The 23,169-nt window shown below is 36.3% G+C and overlaps 1 protein-coding gene across 1 annotated transcript in view; it reads left to right on the top strand.

Annotated features, from left to right (window-relative positions):
- Window positions 1-23,169, top strand: part of LOC107595905 (receptor-type tyrosine-protein phosphatase U-like) — a 271,117-nt gene that overhangs the window by 131,856 nt on the left and 116,092 nt on the right. The window contains exon 4 of the mRNA XM_016286495.1: window positions 6,585-6,666. Within this exon, the coding sequence (XP_016141981.1) occupies window positions 6,585-6,666 (82 nt within the window). The remainder of the gene's footprint in view (window positions 1-6,584; window positions 6,667-23,169) is intronic.

Here is a 23,169-nt window from a genome sequence, read left to right on the forward strand (position 1 = left end):
TATAGGTACGTATTGCTGTGTTTTTATTACGTTTCTTCAGGTACGTATTGCGGCAGTTCAGAATTCAAATATTCTTAATAGACTGACGCTAAAAGTTAATGCTCTATCGTGTTGGAAATATGCCCTACACCAAACCCAACCCTAAACCTACCCGATAGTGTTAACAAATGCAAAACTATTATAAAATTGATTTTTTTGATGCAACCGTGCCATTTGAACTTCCTTATATGCAGATTTGAACTGTTTTGTTGAACCGTAGTTACACGGGATTCGAACCGGAGCTCCTCGCCTCTCAAGTACGACTCCGTGAGCTACGAACAAACCTATCGTCTATGAAAACCCATTGATATGAAGCTGGATATGTGCGGTGCTAACATTCAAAAGCATCAGTTTTCAAATCTCCCAGCATATTAAAAATATTTTGAAGTCACAACATAATACTCTTCAAGTAATTGTGCGAAAATTACACTTTAATAATCGAAACTCTGTAAATCATACTTTGTGTGAATATAATTTAAAAGGTGTCGGAGTTTTACTGCCTCTAGTGTTCATTTCTTTTGGAAACTGCAGTGATATGTACTTATTGGTACGTATTTCGCATCTCGCGAAAAAGTGCCCCAGGTACGTTTTTGCCATGAGACCGGGTAGGAATATACATTCATATTTCACCCTCTCTTTCCTCCATCCTTTCATTCTGTATTCCGTGTTGGTCTGACCTGTTTGTTTCTCATCCCTCTCACGCTCTCTATCTCTCTTAGTTATGGCTCACGGGTCACTGGAAACCTCTCGGGCATCTCCACCCGGCTCACACAGATGAAATCAATTCACGTATGCTCCCTTTGGGTGACAGCGGAGGAAAGAGAGAGGAAAAGAAATGAATGAAAGATAGAATGGAGGAATGAGAGAGCACATGAGTGCTACATGAGTACCCGAGTGGGTCTGTAGAGATGAGATCAGCAGTCAGGCCCATGGGGCGGCATGCTTCTATTAAGGATATAATATCCCCCTCCTCCTAATCCTACCTGGAAAAACAAAAAGGATCATTCGGCTCCAGCACGCGCTGTCATCACTACGACTGGTGTAGAGTTCTCCCTATGCGGCTGATACATTGCATTTGTGTAACCACTTCAAGCAGTTAGCTGCCAACTAAGGGCTCTATGGACATCAGGCTTATCAAGCTGTGTAGATGCTTTTCTTTAACATAGAGTTTCCTAAAAGTCAAGCTCCACCTAGAGGGATTCCGCTTCTTATAGTCAGTGTGTGAGGAGGGAAAAACTAAACACATTTTGAATCATGTGGAAATTAATCTTACTTTTAGAAACTAAAAACAGGAACAATATACAAGCAAAGTGATTTGGAGAAGAGGTGGAAATGGACTCGTAACTGAGCATGCCAACACTCCACCAGTTTACGTCTTTAACATGCTAATTAGTTCTACATTTAGTGCAATCCAGCCTTAATGTTTTAAACTAACATACAAATATAAAACTTCAAAAAACTTGAATTGTTGCAACCCAGTATGCTATAGGGTATGTTTTGCACACTTTTATGAACAGTTATTAACAGACTGTTTTTTTTTCTTCTTCATGAGTCACAGAAGCATGTGAATAGAGTAGTCTGCAAAATTAGTATCTGTGTGAAGAACAGCCCTCATCTCTAAATTCCATGACCGCCAGCAAAACATATTCTACTGTTAAGTGTTTAGTTTAGAATTCAGGGTAGGGTCGCACCAGCCATTCGTAATTTCTTACACTCTAAAAAATTGGGTTGTTTTGACCCAGCGGTTGGGTTACTACCCAGAAGGTTGGGTTAAACATTTAACACATTAAAATGAGTTAAACATTTAACCCAACCGCTGGGTCAAAAGAGCCCAATTGCTCAGTTTGTCCCTATTTCACCCAGCACTGGGTTGCATTTAACCCAGCATTTTTTAGAGTGTACTTAAATTAGGACGTTAAGTCCACACTAGAGGCTTAGTAACTAATAGGGCTGTCAAAACGGCTGAAAACCAATTCTAATTTTGTACTTAAATGTTATCAAAATTCTAATTATATTCAAATTTAAAATGCATAATTTCAGTTAGGGTGAAAAAAAGCTTTTGGCTTCTCTCCTGAGGCCACGAGAGGGTGCATCGAGCAAATATTACTAATGCACGTTTATTCAAAGCATAAGATAACATGGCTATCTGTAAAAAATAATGTTTATAAACCAATTATAATTAAGTTGCTTAAACAACTATAAACAAAACAGCATCATGTAGGCCTATGTATTCATATTTTAATACAAAGGACCGAAAGCCAATCACGCAGAGTACATTTTTCATTTAAAAACATGAGTTGCAGTGGGATGTGGAAAAAACCCGCCATAAAGTCTCAAGATATGTTTTTTCAAAGTTAAACTTGCATTAATTTTACATGGCTTTCTAAACATGCGGCTCTTTTGTGCGAGATGCGAGTGCAACACTGATAGATGTCCCTCTAGAAAATGCGCGAAATATGCGTTCTGTGTGAATGGCTTGGTTTCAGTTTTGACATAAACAAGATCTTCTCCGCATTGATGTTCTCTTTTCCCGCAATATTTGTAATTAACAATGCAGCAGCGGCTTCAACTAGTTCTAGTGGCTTCAACTGGATAGGCTAACAAAAACATTAAAATGCAATGACACTTACATCGTCATTGCATCTTGTGCGCCACTGATAAGGCTTCCTCCTTAACGCACACCTAAAATTTGACTGCAACGTTTTTGCATTCAAATGTGGATTTTTATTTTAAATTTGACGAATATTCGAAATTAATTTTTTTTTGACAGCCCTAGTTACTACTATTAGTTTGTAACTAAATCTATACATTATTTGGTTGCACCAGTTGTTTGTAAGGCAGGACATAGCTATAAGTTCGTAAGCTCTCTGTAAAGTTATGCATAGTCGCATAATATGACGTTTACCCTAAATTTACCCTAATACCCTAAACTTGTTTAAATACTGTGAATTTCAATTTATCCTTCATTTTACCTTCTTTTGCCTCACTGAAACTTAATGCTAAGTTTTGTTCATTAAGCAGATGCTTTTTAAAAAGCGACTCACACATGAGGGAAAAATCACATTGCAAGCTTGTCCAAGACCATGAATGAGTCTGTGACAAGATTACGACTTGAAAGGAAAATCTGGAAAGGAACGTTTTGTTAGATTTTCATGTTATTTCAAGGTCACACTTATGTAATCTTAAAAGCCATCATACTTTATAATATATAATTATACAAGATTTTAAAATGTTTTTGAAATAATTTTTTCCTGCTCACCAAGGCTACATTTATTTGACTATTTGAAATCGAAAAGACCAACAGAGAGAAAAAAACACAAGGATAACAACAGAGAATACAAGGAAAGAATGTGAATATTCAGTGGGTTTTGTAACAATGTTGTAATGAGCTTAGGAATGTCTTTGACTTTTTTCCAAACACTTGGCCAGTAGATGATCATTTATCTTCGGTCCGCTTGAGCACAGCTGCTCATATAAATCAAATCAAATGTTCAATCAAATCATGGTAAACCCTTTATAAAAGCTCAACCACAGTACCCTGGATGGAGTCACTGTGGGGCGCAGTCTTTGCATACAGTATATGTTTGTTAATGTGTCCCTTCAGTAGCTTCCCATTCATGATCCAGCTCAATAAGCCAAGAAACCAGACATGTTTTATAACATGCCTTGCTAATGGACACAGCAAATCATTAAGACAGACTGAAGTCCCCCCGCAGATTTGAGTCATCGAAACACCAACTGTATATGTTTTAGCATGATTGTCAACAGATACGTGAGTAAGGTCCCCCAAACGTCCCATGTCCAAACGTTCACTGAATCTTTACTGAGATCTTTTCTGGTTTTGTTTCCTGACAGGGTTTTAAAAGCGCGTGTGGTCCAATTCATGTCGAGTGCCTCTCGGAGATTCACCAGGGGTTTGTGCGAGACCTGAATGTCATTGTCAACATTCCTTGGCTTTCCAAGGCTTTTGTAAGACATGAAAAGGACTTTTTCTGTTATTTGCATTTGCGCTCCTGAGCTTGCCCTGATAAAATGCATCGGTAGACGGTATGCAGCAGCGTCCTACTGGTGTAAATGAGATGCTTCCGCTTGTATGCCAACCAGCAATTGTTTCCTGTCTGCAGTATTTTGATCTCTATCATGTTGATGCTCCAGACATTTGGGTGGGTTGAATAGAGGAAATAAGAGCAATGAGATAAATGGATGCCAGGCACTGTGAGACACTGTGCAGCTTTGAAAATCCACCTTTCTCCGTCTGATGTGTATTGTGCTGCTGTCAGTGCTGTAGGTGTTGGAGATGACAAGGAGCCTTTATCAAATATTAACAATGCTACCAGCCCTTCTGTTTCATCTAATGTTTTGTGCACACATCTTTCACACATACTGTACATATATCAGGGATGTGCACAATGGCCCGAAACACTAACCCCTTTTCCTTCCTGGGCCGAGGTGCCCTCTGGAGAAAGTCTATCCAAGCTAACATGTCTCTCTTTGTTTTCCTGTCTATCACTCCCCCTCCCCAAATGAGATTCTTCCGCTCTGGCATTCCCTCTCTGTGACTGATGTGTCAAATCTTAACCAGACAGGGTTTGGGGCGTAAAGACGACCAAACAATACAGACCTGAATCAGCAGCTAATCTGCTCCATGTCTTACACAGAAGCAAATATGAAACTGAATTTTTACATTTCATCTTAAATAAATGCGAGTAATGCTTGCATGTACGTCACTGCCACAATTTGATTGGTTTACCAGGTACTATGTGGTCGCTGTGAGCAATTCTTACGGCCTGAATTTTAATACTTAAAGAGGTTAATGGCTCGTTCAAAACTCTGAACATGAGCGACAGTAATAGTTGTGCTTGCTTTAGCAAACATGGCTAAATATGTTTGTGGAGATAAGGACAGCGTGCACAGAAACCCTGCTGCACCATCAGGTCTCTTTGCTCGCTGCAGCTCGGCTTTGATTGGCTGGCTGTTAGTGCTGCCAGCTCATTTGTTGTTTGATTCAGAGCGGTAGGACATCTATCAGCAATCTGTGCCTGTCCAACAATGAAACAGCCGGGGAGGCAGTCTTCCCTTTGTTAGCAGAATGGCTAAAGGTTGTGTAAACGGATGAGTGAGGTGGAGTACTTGCAGTGTAATTGGCCACTAGAGAGCAAGATCTGTATTCTCAGCAGAGTGCAAGTCTTGAGTCGAATTCATCAGTAGGTCAAAGCAGGGCGAAAGTTGTGCTGAATCATGATGCCTTTAGCTCAGCGAACACCCGCATAACGTTTTACATGAGCAAACGCTACCTTGTGGGTAGGCAGAATTGCATGTAAGTGATCAATTATGTAGTTGCGTTAGCCAAGATTGTATTGTTTATTGAGAGAGCAAAGAATAATGTATCTGCTTGAAGCAAGAGGTGGCATGGGAAATACCTTTGGGTACACTCACACGAGATGCCTGTTCATACCAAGAATAAATGAAAAAGCAACAAATTGAAAAGAAAAAACACACACATGCTTCAATGCAAAAGACAACTGTAGTGATTATAATTCTGGTGTGGGAACATCTGGCTTAATTACGATCACAGGGGTGTGCTACTATAGTAATTATAAAAAAGCTGTTGTACTAATGATGCTAGGTGAGTATAGTATAAATATGTTTTCAACAATACCGATACCAAAAGTTCAATATCAAGAATATAAATCCCACTGGTCAAAATGTTATTTTATTTTATTTATTTTATTTTATTATTTTTTTAATGTACCCATCCATCCAGACAAAGAAAAAAAATCTTCTTAAAATAAAAAAAAACTAATCAGCCAGTGGACAAATTTAAACTGTCCCGTATGCATTTTGTTTTGTGCATTTCTATATATGTGTGTGTATATACAGTATATATATATATATATATATATATGTAACATATATATTCACTACAATTTTATTTAATTGTTCATGTTATAAAACTTTTGGTCTGGTGTTGGTTACATTATCAAGCAATGTAATGATGATGATTTAACACTCCGAAACATAGAAGTAACTTTCAAACCAAGCATCTTTCTTTTGGACACTTGAACATGTGAGAAATCTGCATGGGGACCTTTTTCACCCTCATGTGGATTCCTATTGAAATCATTGGATTTTGCTTATGAAATTTTGCCTTGCAACGCACCTTAAATGTGACGCACCTTAACAGAACATCAGGTTCGAATCCCTTGGAGTGGTGCAAGTAAAACCAGTTATGTTGGTGCCGTGATCCGGATCAGAGTGAGGTTTATGGGGCTGAGTATAATGGAGGCCAGCTAGCAAACTCCCTGCCTTCAAGGGGCGTGTTAGAGACTGTGCCCTTGTTAGCATGCCGACTTCCCATGCCGGCTGTCACTGGTTCAAGCCTCGCTTGGAGCGGGCTAAGCGGAACCGATTATAAATACATTTACATCATGCCTCGTTCACACTACAATTTTTTTAGGTACAATTTCTATAACACTGCAAACTGTAAAAATATTGTGTGCCTGTGTTTTCTCCCCTGTCTCACATCTTCATCTCTTTCCTTGCAGATCGTTTTTGAAGCCACAGTCTCATCGGAGCGGAAGGGTTACATCGGCCTGGACGATATAGTGCTGTTAAACTACCCCTGCTGTAAGTTCAGTTGCTTTACACACACAGAAACACACATTCACTGACCTTTTCCAGCCTAGAGGGAGGCGTATGACCAGATCAGAACGAGGAACAAAGGTGGCCATTTTCTCCTGTCAGAGTTGTGGGGTACTTACTTTTGATCTGAACAGCCATCATGGATGACAATTATCCACTGACACTTTGTCTTCCATTTCCCTTGTACTTTCTCCACGTCCACTTCCTGTGGCTGACCTTTTGTGCAGATATCACTCCATCTCTCGGTCCCAGCGTTCGCCATCTCAGATTTATTTATGTTCTGGGGGAAGAAGAAAGAAAAAGACGCTTCTTTCTTTGGCTTTTGTGCCCTGTGTGCTGTGTGCTGCTACTTAATCTGTTGCTTCACTCAGGCGTGAATGAGAGCGAATCTCCTGTGTCCGTCTCTGCGCTGTTATTTTTCTCCATTCTCATGCTTCCGGTGTTCTCACACACCTGCTGACCTACACTCCATTAGCGCTGCTGGAAGTGTGTGTTAGTGGACGACACATAATTCTGCTCCAGTAGTTTGGATTGGGGCGCTCGGAGTCGTGGCCCGCCGTGGGTCTCGCTACCTGCTGACTTCTGGGAAATGCAGTGCGGTCATGCTGACAGGAATGCTGGAAAATGGAGAGTGTGTGCGGATGGGGAACGTGCTGTTGGATTGTGAGACTCAGTTTGTGGCCTGCTTTAATTTGATGGAGCCGACTGTAGGTTTGTGTTCACATTTCAATTTTACACTGCGCAGCAAGAACGTCATGGCAAATGCTCCAGAAACACACCTAATGGACATGCCCATGTTTGCAAGCCTAGTATTGAGCTTTCCCATGTATGAGTTCATTTGTTCTGCTTCATTGTGGATACACTCTTATGAGAAAAGAGGGATATATTGTGATGAAAATTTAACAAACCTTGCTTTAAGATTAGCACTCATTTGTGTTAAGACCCCACTATTACTGTTACCGAGGCTTAATAATTTGAACAAGCTCTCTTGCTTTACAACATTTTGACCAATCCTACTAGTCATCTTTTGATATGAAATTTGCTTACACATTCTGGTTTTTGCCAGGATAAATCAACTTCTGTTTGACACCTGGACAGTCTAAAGCTCTATGCTCAAAAAAATGGAATGCACAAGTACCTTTAAAATTGATTTCCTTGTTGTACAATTTTTCTCGTACACATTTGAAAAACTTTCCTGGAATCTGTAATTGCACTAAAACCATTGACGTCTGACCAGACTTGCATAGTGTAGATCAGTGTTACTCATTGCGCGGCTCGCCAAGCTTTAATGTGTGGCTCGCATGGCAGATGGCAGTAAATAATGATGATATGATCAATACAGATATTTAATAAAAACATTAAAAACAAGCAGGGCTAAAACTAAGCCATTAAAAAAACTCACACCGTGTCTACACTGGACGCGAGCGTTGTGGTGCGACGCGACAAAAGACAATAGAACCCATTTTAATTATGGCCCTATGATTTCTGCGATGCGGAAAACGCAGATGGAATTGCGGAATCCAGTCATAAAAACAGAATTTACTGTATAACGCGGAATGTCACGGAATTTGTCAAAGTTTGGGTGAATAAATCAAAAGTAGGTCATTACACTTAAATCAAATTGCAATATTGACTGGTATCTGTAAATATTAAGCTGCAAAAATACCATTTAAATATGAATCCTGCCTCTTTATGAATGAATGGCACAGACGCGCGGTTTCGTTTACTACACACATACTGAAGTGCGCAGAGTTTTCAGTGTCTGCTGTCTCGCTAAATGAGAACATAAATACATGAACAACAGTCAGTCTCTGCTCTATTATAAATCATTTATATTTAAAAAATACCCAAAACAGCGGAATTACAAGATGGAAATATAGACTAGAAAGATATTTAAACTTGCTCTGCCCTTACGTCCATGACATTGACTCACTGCGGAGTTGTTTGGGCAATCTTTCCAGCTCTTAACGCCGAATGTGCTCTTATGGTTTGATACATGATGGGCTAATGTAAAAGCAAATAACTTTAAATAAATAACTTTCAAAAATAACAATAGTGACATTGTTTGTTTATTTATTTAAAAAGTATCATTCAAACAAATTCTGTTCTGTAAAATGTTCTATTCATCAAAGGAAATGTGTCAAAAAAGAAATTTTAAGCAGCACAGAAGTATTAATTGTGATAATAATCATAAATGTTTCTTGAGCAGCAAATCAGCATATTACAGTGATTTCTGAAGGATCATTTGACTCTGAACTAATGGCTGCTGAAAATGCAGCTTTGTATCACTGGTATAAATTACATTTAATATATATTTAAATAGAACAAAGTTGTTTTGAATTGTAATAATATTTCATAATATTACTGTTTTTACTATATATTTGAACAAATGAATGCAGCCTTGGTGAGCATGAGAGACTTCTTTCAAAAATCTCACGACCCCAGACTTTTAAACTGCAGTTTTTTGCCAGCTATTTGCTTGTTGACGCATACAAATCTTTCCTCCTTTTAATATGTAGACTCCATCAGATAAACACTTTGAAGATCTATCTGTCTCAGTATGCGTCTGACTTTGATTTGGTGATGCATTATTGAAATGACGCCAAACCAGAGTGAAGTCAAATCAGTCAATCAGAGGTTTATCTAGTAACAGTTTGTGGATGGGAAAAATACCAATTTACTGATAACAGGTGACTATGCTATTCCATCAGCATTTTTTTTAAAAGTTACATTAATATTTAAAAACAACCAGTTATATCTTCTATTGCAGTATTCTGTATTCCGGCATACATTTCTCTTAAACCTGTACCGCTGGGGTGTTTAGTACGGTAAGATTATGCTCAGTTTGGCAAATTTGCACATTGCTGATGGAGACCAACTCTAAGCATGGCAAAAACTCTACCCGGTCTCATGGCAAAAACGTACCTGGGGGCACTTTTTCGCAAGACGCAGAATACGTACCAATAAGTATATACCACTGCAGTTTCCAAAATAAATGAACACTAGAGGCAGTAGAACTCCGACACCTTTTATTCCTTTTCACACAAATTTATAGAGTTTCGAATAATAAAGCGTAATTTTCGCACAATTACTTCAAAACAATTTTAATATGCTGGGAGATTTGAAAACTGATGCTTTTGAATGTTAGCATCACACATATCCAGTTTCATATCTATGGGTTTTCATACACGGTAGGTTTGTTCGGTAGCTCACGGAGTACGGAGACGTACTTGAGAGGCGAGGAGCTCCGATTCGAATCCCGTGTAACTACGGTTCAACAAAAAATCAAAAGTTCAAATGGCACGGTTGCATCAACAAATGCATTTTTATATCAGTTTTGCACTTGTTAACACTATCGTATCGTAATAACACTATCGTAATAAAAATGCGCCAGGGTTCACGTATTGAACCAGTGTTTGAGCACCACTCAGTGGACATTTCTCTTTGAAACTGCATCATATGACCCCTTTAAAACTTCTGACCGGTTTGGCCCAAAATCATAAGATTTGTCTCGTTAGATTCGGAACAGCATACCGATTCGAACAATTTCTGATTTTCTTATATCTGCTTTTTTTTGGGTATTGGCCGTTTTGAGTTTTGTAGTAAAATGCTGTATCAACTAATGATTTTAACAGGGGTCTCCATCCCTGCTCCTGGAGAGGCTTTGCCCCAACTGTCCCACCTGTAGGACGCTTGGCGCTCTTTTTTGTTGTCGTCCTTTTTCTCCATCAAATCTTTTAGTAATCATCATAAATTATATATCATTTGAAAGCTTAGAAGCCCAAGATTCATCCTGTGAAAACCATTTTGAAATCGGACAGTGTGTTACTATGGAAATGGTACTTTAAAATATTTTGCCGGTCTCCTCCCCCTTAGTGGGCGGTGTCAAGTGTCATATTACAAAATGTATTACGTACACAGCACAACATACACTCGTTTACACTGAGATTCATAATAACATGTTTACCTCTGAGAATAATATTTTACAATCAAAACTTTGTATAATCTTGACAAAATACATATCTTTGGATTCCATATATGGTGGTTATTTTGAGATAGAAGTAATATTGACAGAGAAATCTAGACATTTGTGACAGAAAAATGCATTAAAAATATTCAATGGAGTTTGAATTGCATTCCGTGTGGCTGTTTGTGGTATAACGCCCTAAATAAAATCTCATAGGAACCTCAATTTTTTTCATATCAACTTTAAATTTGGAACATAACTTGTTTAGACATAAGGATTTAATTTTATACTTATTATTTATATATACTATAATATTTATTATAAATAAAATAAAATTAATATAGTGCATTTTATTTACAGTAAATGTAAACTTCTATAACTTTTTGATACTTTAATGTTTTGAAAAAAAAATTCTGATTTACCAACCTTAGGTCTGTATTCCAAAGTGTTCATAAATTACAACAATTTAAGTTTGGATAGTGCACTTTCATGCCTGTTTAAAAAAAATGGGGGGTGACAGTTAAGGGGTTAATTGCTACTTGCAGCTATATTTAGCTGCTATTGTTGTTCCATCTCTTTTCTTCTGTGGAACAACTGATTAGTGTGTGATAGAAAGACATTAAAGTTGTCTTCCATCACTGTTTTTACTGTGTTCTTATTGTTTCTGGTGCATTATAATATTTATGTATTTTCTGACCTGAGTGGGCGTGGTAATAGTGTGCACTTAAGAAAAGCGCTAATTTTAGCTAATTTATGAAAATGTTTGTGCAGATGTTTTGATTTATCCGTCCTCTTTTTAATGTGTTTATCCATTTGACGCTTGTTCTTAAATCTCATGTATGAATCATATTGTGAGACAAGAGTTTATGTTATAAAAACATGGTATGCTCCAATGAGTAAGAGCGGGAATATTGTTTATTTAATATGGCTGTCACTAGTAGTAAGAGAGAGGTGCACGGATCGAGTAAAATACAAGATTATTGTGGAGCTGTGTAGCATGTAAAACTCCAGCCTCAATGTAGTGGAGGGGAGTTTGTACTGTGTTAAGTACTCAGCAGTTCTAGTTTTAGACTGCTTTTAGTAATAATCTTTGTTTTAAGGTTAAGCATATTTATTTGCACATTTTGCACATCCGCTTGAAATAAACATCCTTTTTGGAGGCCCACTTTGCTCTCGTGATTTTGACCCTCCTTGTCACAAAGTGCAAAACAAAGCGATCTGAGCATACAAACTATGTACAGTTACAAAAAACGGATGTTGCGCATACAGTACAGTACGCACACACTATTCACGTCTCGGACTCTCATGTATGCGTAAAAACCGAAGTATACTTTGGGCTTAAGCTTATTCTCGTCAACTAACGTTTAGTCAACTATTAGAAGGCAGCCCTAGTAATTAGACTATAGCAGCATCACTTTTTAAAATAATGTCTAACCAATTATTATTATCCCTATACATTTATATTATTGTAAGCAGACATCACATTTGTGTGGCACACATTTCAAATCAATCACGTGTGAGGGTATAGCTGCCTATGTAGAAAGCACAGCAGCTCACTAGGGTTTGAAACAGATCTTCTTTTCCTCACTCCTAACTAGCTCTCACTAGTAGCACATGCCGTTCCCTCTGCTCCTTCAGCTGGCTGTGCGTTTCTTGAAGTATAATCCACAGTAATGCTAATGGAGGGTGTTTCTGAGAAAATAAAACCCCATCGAGACACACTGTCTGTTGAAGAGAGTCCGGCTCAGCTCAGAACCACTGTTTGTCTCTAAGAAACTCACCCAGGGACCCTTACCGCAAAAACTCACCTCAAGCAACAAGCATTTGTCATCTTGAATGGCAATGGATTGAAGAGCCTGTCCTGGGGTCAGGGTGAGAGACTGTCACCATGGAGATATGGCTGGATCAGGAGCATGGTTTCAGTGCGGTCTTCTGCAGATGGAGCCGCATTAAAGATTTCATAACAGTGGTGTGACACTCTTATACAACATCACGTCCCCTTCTCAATGCTCTTGACATTTTGGTGATTGTTTCTGGCTATGTTTATTCCTCATGTGTTCCCACCAAACAAAACCTGTCAATACGCTGACAAAATGAAACCACAATTTTGAACCTGGCTTTATCCAAAGTTCAGATTTATGTTCTGGAAATGTATGCCAATTAGTGCATATTTAATTAGATAAGGCCTCATTTGCATATTTAACCATTCAGAAAGCTTGCAATACAAAAACAGTTAGTCGTAATGTACTGTGATTAATCAACGAGGGAAAGTATGAGGGAATCTATTAGAAACAAAATGCTTTTACTCTGTTCACCTCTAGTGTCTTGCCTTAATATTTTACAAGTTTATACCCTTTGATAATCACATGATTAGACTATTTTAGGTCCACAAATATAGTTGAAACGGTATACAAATTCCTCTTAAACATATCAAAGCAACACAAATACAAAAATGTATTTTTTAGAATTTGGCACTGAAAACTACATTTTAAAAGACTATTCCCTTTCAGAAAACCTGACATTTGTTTCTTCCTTTTCAGAAAACAAAGCAAACTAAAATAAAAGAGAGGTAATATGGATTATGGGAGGACAGCATTAGGCAGTTGTAGATTCACTGATCAGTGGCCGGATTTTGGATGTCAGTGAAATATAGAGACATAGCAAGAAAAACAGGCCAGTGTGTTTACCCAGAATGCTGTGCTCTTGCCAAAGGCAGCACTGTGAGGTTTTTTCTCAGCTCCACTAGAACTAGAGCGAAATGATGCCGCAGGAGTCGCAAGCAGGTGTGTTCCCACCAAACAAAACCTGTCAATACGCTGACAAAATGAAACCACAATTTTGAACCTGGCTTTATCCAAAGTTCAGATTTATGTTCTGGAAATGTATGCCAATTAGTGCATATTTAATTAGATAAGGCCTCATTTGCATATTTAACCATTCAGAAAGCTTGCAATACAAAAACAATTAGTCGTAATGTACTGTGATTAATCAACGAGGGAATCTATTAGTGTCTTGCCTTAATATTTTACAATTTTATACCCTTTGATAATCACATGATTAGACTATTTTAGGTCCACAAATATAGTTGAAACGGTATACAAATTCCTCTTAAACATATCAAAGCAACACAAATACAAAAATGTATTTTTTAGAATTTGGCACTGAAAACTACATTTTAAAAGACTATTCCCTTTCAGAAAACCTGACATTTGTTTCTTCCTTTTCAGAAAACAAAGCAAACTAAAATAAAAGAGAGGTAATATGGATTATGGGAGGACAGCATTAGGCAGTTGTAGATTCACTGATCAGTGGCCGGATTTTGGATGTCAGTGAAATATAGAGACATTGCAAGAAAAACAGGCCAGTGTGTTTACCCAGAATGCTGTGCTCTTGCCAAAGGCAGCACTGTGAGGTTTTTTCTCAGCTCCACTAGAACTAGAGCGAAATGATGCCGCAGGAGTCGCAAGCAGAGCAGACAGACGCGTCTGTCTTACATTTCCCTTGTTTGCTTTATGAATTTTTTTTAAATTGACTAGGCGATGCGTTGACCGCATGGCTGAACAACTAGTCAGCCTTAAGGAAAGGTTCAGGTTCATGTCAACATCACGCCAGTGGTTTCTCAAAGGCCTTTCATATAGGATGTGTTTTTCAAAGAGGATGAAAACAATGAATGGCCAAACTTGTCAGTAAACAAAATGGTGATAAAAACGTTGCTCTGATGCCTGTAGTGCCTTTATGTTAAATGGGATACATTAGTGATGCAACTTCTGGCACTAGACTGAGTAGTCATTCTTAAAATCAATGTTATTTTACTCTTATATTCAATAACAGGGAATGCAATCAATACACTCACATGATATTACAGCAAGAAAAATGCCAGTTAAACCTCCTACATCTCACGTTACATTATTAGTGAGTCAATAAAACATGCCGATCGCTCAGATAGAACAAACTGAGATTTCATTGTGTCCATTCACATCTGGCTTTTTTGATCGAGTTGCTGCCATAAGAAAGCCATCATTAAACCGCTAGAACTTCACTTATTAGTGACGCGTTGATGCGATTATAGATGACAGCTGTAAGGCTGCAGACGAGATGTATCGTGTGGAAGCGAACAAAGTGCTTTTCAAGAGCCCGTCTTTAGGTAAAACCCATAGAGTTTGTTCTTCAGATGATGGTTTGAGAGCATTTTAAGCATTCAGCGCTTGGAGACTTTTCATTATTATGCTCTGAAAATATGTGGAAGGCTTATTGCAATCGAACGTTTACCTCCCGTCTGGCCAGCATTCGCTCAGATTCACTCTAACAGAAAATAAAGCTGGCAGTGCTTGTGTGCTGGGAATAAGTGAAGTGCAGTCATGTTATGGCACCGGTGCTCTTGATATCGAGAGCGTGTAATGATTTGATGCTGAGATGACAAGCACAGGCAGATAAGAACAAATGAGGCGTTCGGTGGGCATGAAGACAAAACATGATGCTTAGATGTAAGTGATATGAATGGACTGCATAACAACTGGGGAAACAGTATAAATCATTTTTATTTTGCACTTTATTGCAAAATGGTGAGGGCAAAAAAGACTTAAGAAGTAGGAAAGACAACAAATAGTACAGGGAACATGCGCAAGGTTTGGATCAGAACACTGAAAAGATTTAACCACAAACTCAATAAAATTCTCTTTTTTTTTTTTACGTTTAACACTATGGTATTAACAGTGATGATAGTAATTAGGCTTGTCACTACAGATTGTTGTACATTTAACAAAACCTCACAGGTTTCATAATTCTCAATGTCACCACATAAAGAATAAAACACTTAGATTATTAAACAAATAGATGATTAATAACAAATTATGCAACGTCTGTAAGTATATCCTTCACTAAATACATCCAGTTCACTCACTATGTAGCAAATATCAAATGCTTGATTGTTTATATCATCACAAAATGTGAACATATTAGATGGTTGTACCATGGTACATATATGAATGATTACTATGTTAATTTACCATTTATCAAAAAAATTTATTACACACACACACACACACATATGTGTGTATGTGTGTGTGTGTGTGTATTTTCAAATAGAAATATTGATATAGCAAATATTTATATATATGTACAGGATTGATAGCAATTCATTTGATTAATTAGTCTGTCATACAGTTAACTTGATTATAGTTTTAATTGGTAAACATCGCTTAGTAATAGCTTTTACTTCTCTTTTTGCTAAGTAATTGCGTTTTTATGGAAAGTAATGCGTTACTTTACTTCTGCATTACTTTTTCTCAACGGAAAAAAAACTGAAAAAATCTATCCCGATCCGAATTTTTTAATTTTACGTGATTGACATAACGTGAGGTCGTATTTATTTGTTAACGTTCGGACGAAATTTTCAGACTCAGTGTGCAATGACCTTTACTCCCAACTCTTTACGGTCATTTTGGACTTTATAACTAATTTAAAACGGTGTTTAGGAGGTCACCCACCAAAACCGAGCCCCTGCACTTTTAATCGCCGATGCTACAGTACATAACTCATACTTGTAATGCATTAACCCCAACGCTGCTCAAATAGTGGCCGTGTGAAGTTACAATAAGTAAAAAAAAATACATTAAAACTGCTTCCTGAGACTGTGAGATTGCATTCTGTTGTGCTGCTTGAACACACAAAAGACTCCTGTGTGAAGCCCCCATCAGGCTCAGCATAAGCTCTGGATGATGGATCTCTGATCTCTTTCAGTTTTTGTGTTTGGTATTACAGCTGAGGTCTGAAGCGCTTGCCCCTGGCCATGTGGATTCTTGTCTTACAACCTTTTCACTCTCTCATTGCTGTTGGTGAGAAGTTCAGTGTAATTCCATTACTCTTGAAAGGTCACACAAGTTGTGTTGGAACAGTCCAGTATTAAAGTGAGCTACAGCAAACTGAAAATCCTCAAATTCTGTCCTTGTTCAGAAGCAGTGCATGACACTAGTTGTTTGCTCTGAAAGGTACACAGAGTAATTTTTCATTTTGTTTTTCTTTTTCAAAGTTGTGCACTTTTTTTTTTTTTGTAGATGTATGAATAACAGTATGAATAGTCCTTTCAAGCAATGGAGCTTAAAATCCCACATTCTCTTGAGTGAGAACTATTATAATAGATAAACCATTATCTAACATAAAATTATCATAGCATGAAAAGTAGGTCATTTTAAGCACATAATTGTCTGAATCGCTCCCAACCACAGACAGACACACACAAACCTGATTCTGGCTGTGACTGTACCCAGCAATTAAAATCACACAACAGCATCACAACTTTGTCATAATCTGTTTAATTGCTGCAAATCTATTTTAATTTATAACTTTTCATTTTGATTACCAATAATGTCACACTTGCTTTGCTACAGCATGATTTCCCTCTATATATAGAGAGAGAGAGAGAGAGAGAGAGAGAGAGAGAGAGAAAATGTATAAATAAATAAAAAATAATAATAATAAGCATTCCAACAGAAATTACATCCTATGGAAATGTTTAAAGACAAACAAATGACTATGACTCATTATATATCATTTGATGAGTTCAGACAGTTCATTCAACTATTAGAAGATTATCAAAGAAATACTGTTCGGTGTTATTTCTGAATCTTCCCTGAAAAAAAAAATACCTTGATGAAATAGCTTAATAATTTCCTGTAAAGCCTGACATACTGTATGGACTAAGAGAAACATATCTTTTTTTTAATGGAACAGTTTATTGAACCTTTGATATGAATGATACAAATATATTTTGCAAAGTTACAGTACAGTAGTGACAGCTTATAGCATTAACATACTGTATGGGAATACAGTTCCTCTAGAATCAATATTTTGTCCCAAACTAGCATGATGCTGTTTCCGCATTTGCATTTAATAGAGTATTTTACTAGACACAAAAAAATTGTATAGTGCTACATTTGGCAGAAGAGAAAGATATAAGTCTGCTATAAGTGAATACTCTATTTATGAATACTCTAGCATATCGATCTGCTATATAGAAGCGTGTTACACATGGACTAAAATCCACAAAACTCCAATCTTGAAAAAAATCCAGTGACTTCAAAGATGCAAAGATTCCTTTGCATTCTTATCAAACTGGTGGATGAAGTGCCTTAAAGCCTTGCTTAAGTAAAAGTACAGAGATCTTACCAGAAAATGACTTTGGTAGAAGTTGAAGTCACTGTTTACCTGATTACTTGAGTAAAAGTTTTAAAGTATGTGATGTTTATTGTACTTAAGTATAAAAAGTATACTTTTTAAAATTTAAAACATACTTAAATATTGAAAGTAAAAGTAGAAGTAAATGCAAAATGGAAAAGGAGCAAATAAATAATAATATATATAAATGTTCTATACACAGTTTGAGCAGCAAGATCAGTTTAAACTCTTTCTTCCATTTTGTATCATTGGGTTAGCATAAGAGCCGCTTTCATCTGTTACGAAGACTTTCGTTCCAACATTAGAAATCAGTTTTTGCTAATGTGGAATCTGCATCTGAAGTGGCATTTAGATTGATTTACACAGACTGTTCAATGCAGCTCAGAGGGGACATGGATACATCTAACCAGCAGTTACAAATGCATCAATAATGCTTTGTTTTAAACATAAAACCTTGAATTGCTAGATGGCAGTCAACTGATTCATTCAGGAACGAAGCATTTGATTGTATTAATAAGTGAGTCAGTGAATCATTCATTCACCTGATTTGTTCAAATAGTTGATCTTTGTTTGGAACTATTTTCATTGGCAAAATTGAGCAAAAACAGGCAATATTGTGTCTACAATGTAAGTCACTTAATGCTAACTTTATTAAACTTGTATAAAATGAATATTACATTTGTTATCATGCTGATACCTGGAGTAAAAATGGCACCTATGGTGATATAGATTAACTATATTTCATGTTATAAATATAAAAGACATACAGAGGCATGCAAAACTTAGAATGCCTTGAATTTTGTTGATTCTAAATGTGTTTTAATAGACTAAAAGTCTCTGCACACCGAAATTTCCGTATACGTTTTTTTCGTATTCGTTATCCTAAAAATTCGTCACGCGCAGAAACCTTGCACACTGAGTCCGATGCGTATTAATTAATCCGTTGCGAAAAAATTCACAAAACAGCACTAAATGGAGTCTTCCAGCAGTGAGGATGAGTTTGTTGTCTTCTCGCTTCTTAAAAAGAGAAAAAGAGAGGAACTATTGGGTCCATCCAATCCTGAGATGTAGAGAGGACGGAGCGTTCCCCTTCAGGAGCAGCGGGATTATCCCGGGACGATTCAAAGTTTACTTCAGGACGTGTCAGTAGCTCAGTTTGATGCTTTTGCTAGCGATACTAGAGCCACGTATTAAAAAAGAAGACCACCAATTTCTGTGAACTCAGTGTGCAAGGATCTATATACAGTGCTTTGTGCTGCGAGACGAAGTGGGTGAACTTGACAATCGGCATTCTGGATTTTGGCGTTCGCTTGTACGGTGGCTCTGAACTGTCAAAACACCTCTCAAAATGCTTGCAACGAATGTGAAAAATTGAAAAAATCGAACCCGATCCAAATTTTTTTATGACGGACAAAAATTACAGTGGCAGTGTGTAAACGTGATTGATATAACGTGAGGTCGTATTTATTTTTTAACGTGCGAAAATTTCGGACTCAGTGTGCAATATCACGTGGTGTATGCGTGCACTCTCTGGGTGTGTTTCTGTAATATACTCGATAATGTCAGATCGCACATCATTTAAAAAACACTTACCATATTATTGCAGACGATATACTGTATGTCGATATACTGTATGGAGTGGAAAATGAAATCATCCGCGGTTGTGTGAGCACTTGTTTGCACATGAGCAATATTGTGTTTTTAGGAGTCTAACTTGCAAGTGCCAGACCACTGATTCTCAAACCTGCTTTCCTGCAGTCCGTGTTCTTCTGACTTTATTTTGTAGTAAGTAACACATGTGACCCTAGACCACAAAACCAGTCATAAGGGTCAATTTTTCAAAATTGAGATTTATAAATCATCTGAAAGCTGAATAAATAAGCTTTCCATTGATGTGTGCTTTGTTAGGATAGGAGGACAATATTTGGCCGAGATACAACTACCGGTATTTGAAAATCTGGAATCTGAGGATGCAAAAAAAAATCTAAATATTGAGAAAATCGCCACCTGCAATTTATAACTCTTTTATGATATGATACGATACGATACATAATATAACATGTGACCCTAGACCACAAAACCAGTCATAAGGGTCAATTTTTCAAAATTGAGATTTATAAATCATCTGAAAGCTGAATAAATAAGCTTTCCATTGATGTGTGCTTTGTTAGGATAGGAGGACAATATTTGGCCGAGATACAACTACCGGTATTTGAAAATCTGGAATCTGAGGATGCAAAAAAAAATCTAAATATTGAGAAAATCGCCTTTAAAGTTGTCCAACGCGACTTAAGACTGGTTTTGTGCTCCAGGGTCACAAATGTGCTTTGCGGAAATGTATTCGGAGTAAAAGTATACATTTTAATTAGGAAATATAGTGGAGTAAAAGTGAAAGTTGACAGAAATATAAAAACTCAAGTACAGATTCTCCCTAAAAATACTGTAGCGAAGTATTATTACCGAGAGACATTTGGCATTACTTACAACAGTAAGGTTTGTGTGACGCATGGCAAATAAATGAACAGCTCCTCAATGAATTGTCAGCCAATTGATTTATACTTAATTTCAACATCCAGCCTCACGTATTGTTTTAATGGCAGTTTTTTTCTGTAGTGAAGCTCTTATTCCCGGCGTATAATCTCTCTCTCTCTCTCTCTCTCTCTCTCTCTCTTGAACTAACACTGAGCCCTGGCTCCATCATTGACTGGATCCTCTCTTCATATCGTTCTCAAAGCATTGGACGTGAGTCCCCAGGCTTTAGATACGACGGCTTTTGTTTTATTTCCTTTTCATTTCTTTTCATCCACTGATTCTTTTTGTATGTAAATCTACTTTGAAAATCTCTTTCAAGACAGAGGATGAGACTAGCTCTGTTCCTCGTGAGCTGAACCTAGTGAAACTCTTTGTTAGATACTGTCTAATCAACATGGAGTCCAGTGATTGGAAACAGTCTAAATACTCAATATATGCAGCACACGTGTAGTACAAGCATGTTTTTAATCATTGTTTCTCTTGCCATCTGCCATCATGTTTATGTTCTTATGTTTATTCACTCATTGTAGCCCATTATGGGATTGACATATTTAAAGTTGCATGCTAGAATTTGGCCAAAACTAGTTTTTCTTTGGCTTAACCTGTCAGGAGTGTCTTTTTCACAGCAACAGCATGCTATTAAACACAAGCCAGCACATGTGAAGAACATCGAATCCTGTGGGAATGTGTAATTTTCTAATTTTAATCGTTCCTGTAGTCTCTTTTGGCAAACTGGCTTGCACATTTGCATGTAGATGCACACATACCAGCTCCCAGCCTTTAATTAATGCAGTTAATGTCTTCTTCAAATCTTCACCACAGGCCAAACACTTCACACTGATCTCCCCTTACATCAGTTAGTGCTAACAGCCAGCATATGCATTTAAATGATACCTAATAAGACTGTTACAGTGTTTCATAAGCACGTTTATCGTGCGCTTATACTGCAATTATTGCAAGTATTCCTGTATATCAAACCTTCTTTACTAACTGCAGTTGCAGTGTAGAAACTTGAGGATACTCGATAATAAAAAAAATAAATATTAATTATAATAATAATTTACTCACTTCCATTCATTTTTATTTTATTTTATTTATTTTTTAATAGTTTGGTCTAATGTTGCTTGGATCTCAACACTCTTCAGTTAGATTAACTCTCAAAATGCCAGCAGTGGCATGGTTTATTACAGTTAAATTAAACTAAAATAAAAACAATAAAAACATTATGAAATAAAATCAAATATAAAATTATGCAACATTTCTCCTGTTTGTTTAGTTTAACTTGATGTACTAACATAACTAGTGAAAAAATAAATAAATAAATAACTAAAAAGCAACGATATAGACATATTTAAAAACTACAAAAATACTAAAATGACAAAAATAATAAATAAACAAGAATTACTAAAACTTTAACTAACATTAACATGAAAGCAGGAAAAAAAATCTAATTTGGAATATTAACAAAAATAAATAAATAATGGCATGGTGGTCTAAACAACTGCATTGGAAAACAATATATTGAAGGAATAGTCAATAGAATTTGTGTATGTATTTTTTACACATTTATTTATTTAAATTAGTGCAGTGCAGATGCTTTAATTTAGGGCTGCCACTAACGACTATTTTTATTTCAATTAATCTATCGACTAATTTATCGATTAATCGATTCATCTAAACGATTAATTTCCCACACAAAAAAAATCAACAATTTTTCTTAAGAATATTTTATTCAACTATATTTTATTAAACCAAATGAAATAAAAATTTCTATGAAATCCTCTTTTTAAAGCAAACGTAAAGTGCATCCATCTCATAGTCCAAATCACTGAAATCAAAGTTCAGTATTATAGTGTAAGAATGACAACATATCCACGTGTTCTAGTCTACTAATAATACAATTATAATAATATAAAAACACTTTTTAAAGGAGTATTTACCAGAAATGTTATTTACCAGAATTTATTAAGGAGAAAAATGTAAATGTGCAGTATTTCTGAAAAAAAAAAATAGAAATAATAATAATAATATTATTATATATAATAATAATATATTATATTAAAAATAATAATACATAAAATCAATTAATTGGAGATGCTTTTGATTATTAAAATTTAATGGAACCATTCAAATGGAATCCAGAAAATAATGGAAAACAGAATTTGGTAAAGATAAAACTAAACTAAATTGATTAGACAAGCTTTTTGATTAATAACATTTAATTTAACCATTAAAACTGAGTATAGAAAAATTAAAATGGAAAAAAAAATCTGAATTTGGAAATAAAATGGATTTCATAGGGCCCTATAATTATAATTAATTTTTTTGTGGTAATAAAGATAGATGTACGTGAACAAATTTAAAAGCCTTTAAAATTACTTAAAATACATATATAATAGCAATGAGTAGAAATAGAAATAAAGTATGAAATGAAAGAAATCATATAATTTTATTGAACAAAACTTTTAAAATACATAATGTTTTATAAACAATAGAGCTAATGTACATTACGCATTACAACAAAGGCCTGCAGAGGGCGCCGATGGCCTAATGACTATTTTTACACATTACTGTGTGATCTAATACTTGTTTAATATTGACCAAGCACCATTTAATACAAATGTCCACTTAATCTTTAATAGTTGGCCATTTATTTAGGACAGAAATGCTATAGCCACTGTAATTAAAAGAATATGTGTACATCAAAACGCGTAAACTCAGAGTGAGGGTTTGAGCTTTTATTTTGAAACCGCAATGTATTTTCCTGTGTTTGCGTAGATTTATAAATGATTTACCTTACAAATCTGATGAAATGG

Source organism: Sinocyclocheilus grahami, unplaced genomic scaffold, assembly GCF_001515645.1.
Source record: "Sinocyclocheilus grahami isolate Dianchi unplaced genomic scaffold, SAMN03320097.WGS_v1.1 scaffold210.1, whole genome shotgun sequence".
In the NCBI taxonomy this organism is placed as follows: domain Eukaryota; kingdom Metazoa; phylum Chordata; class Actinopteri; order Cypriniformes; family Cyprinidae; genus Sinocyclocheilus; species Sinocyclocheilus grahami.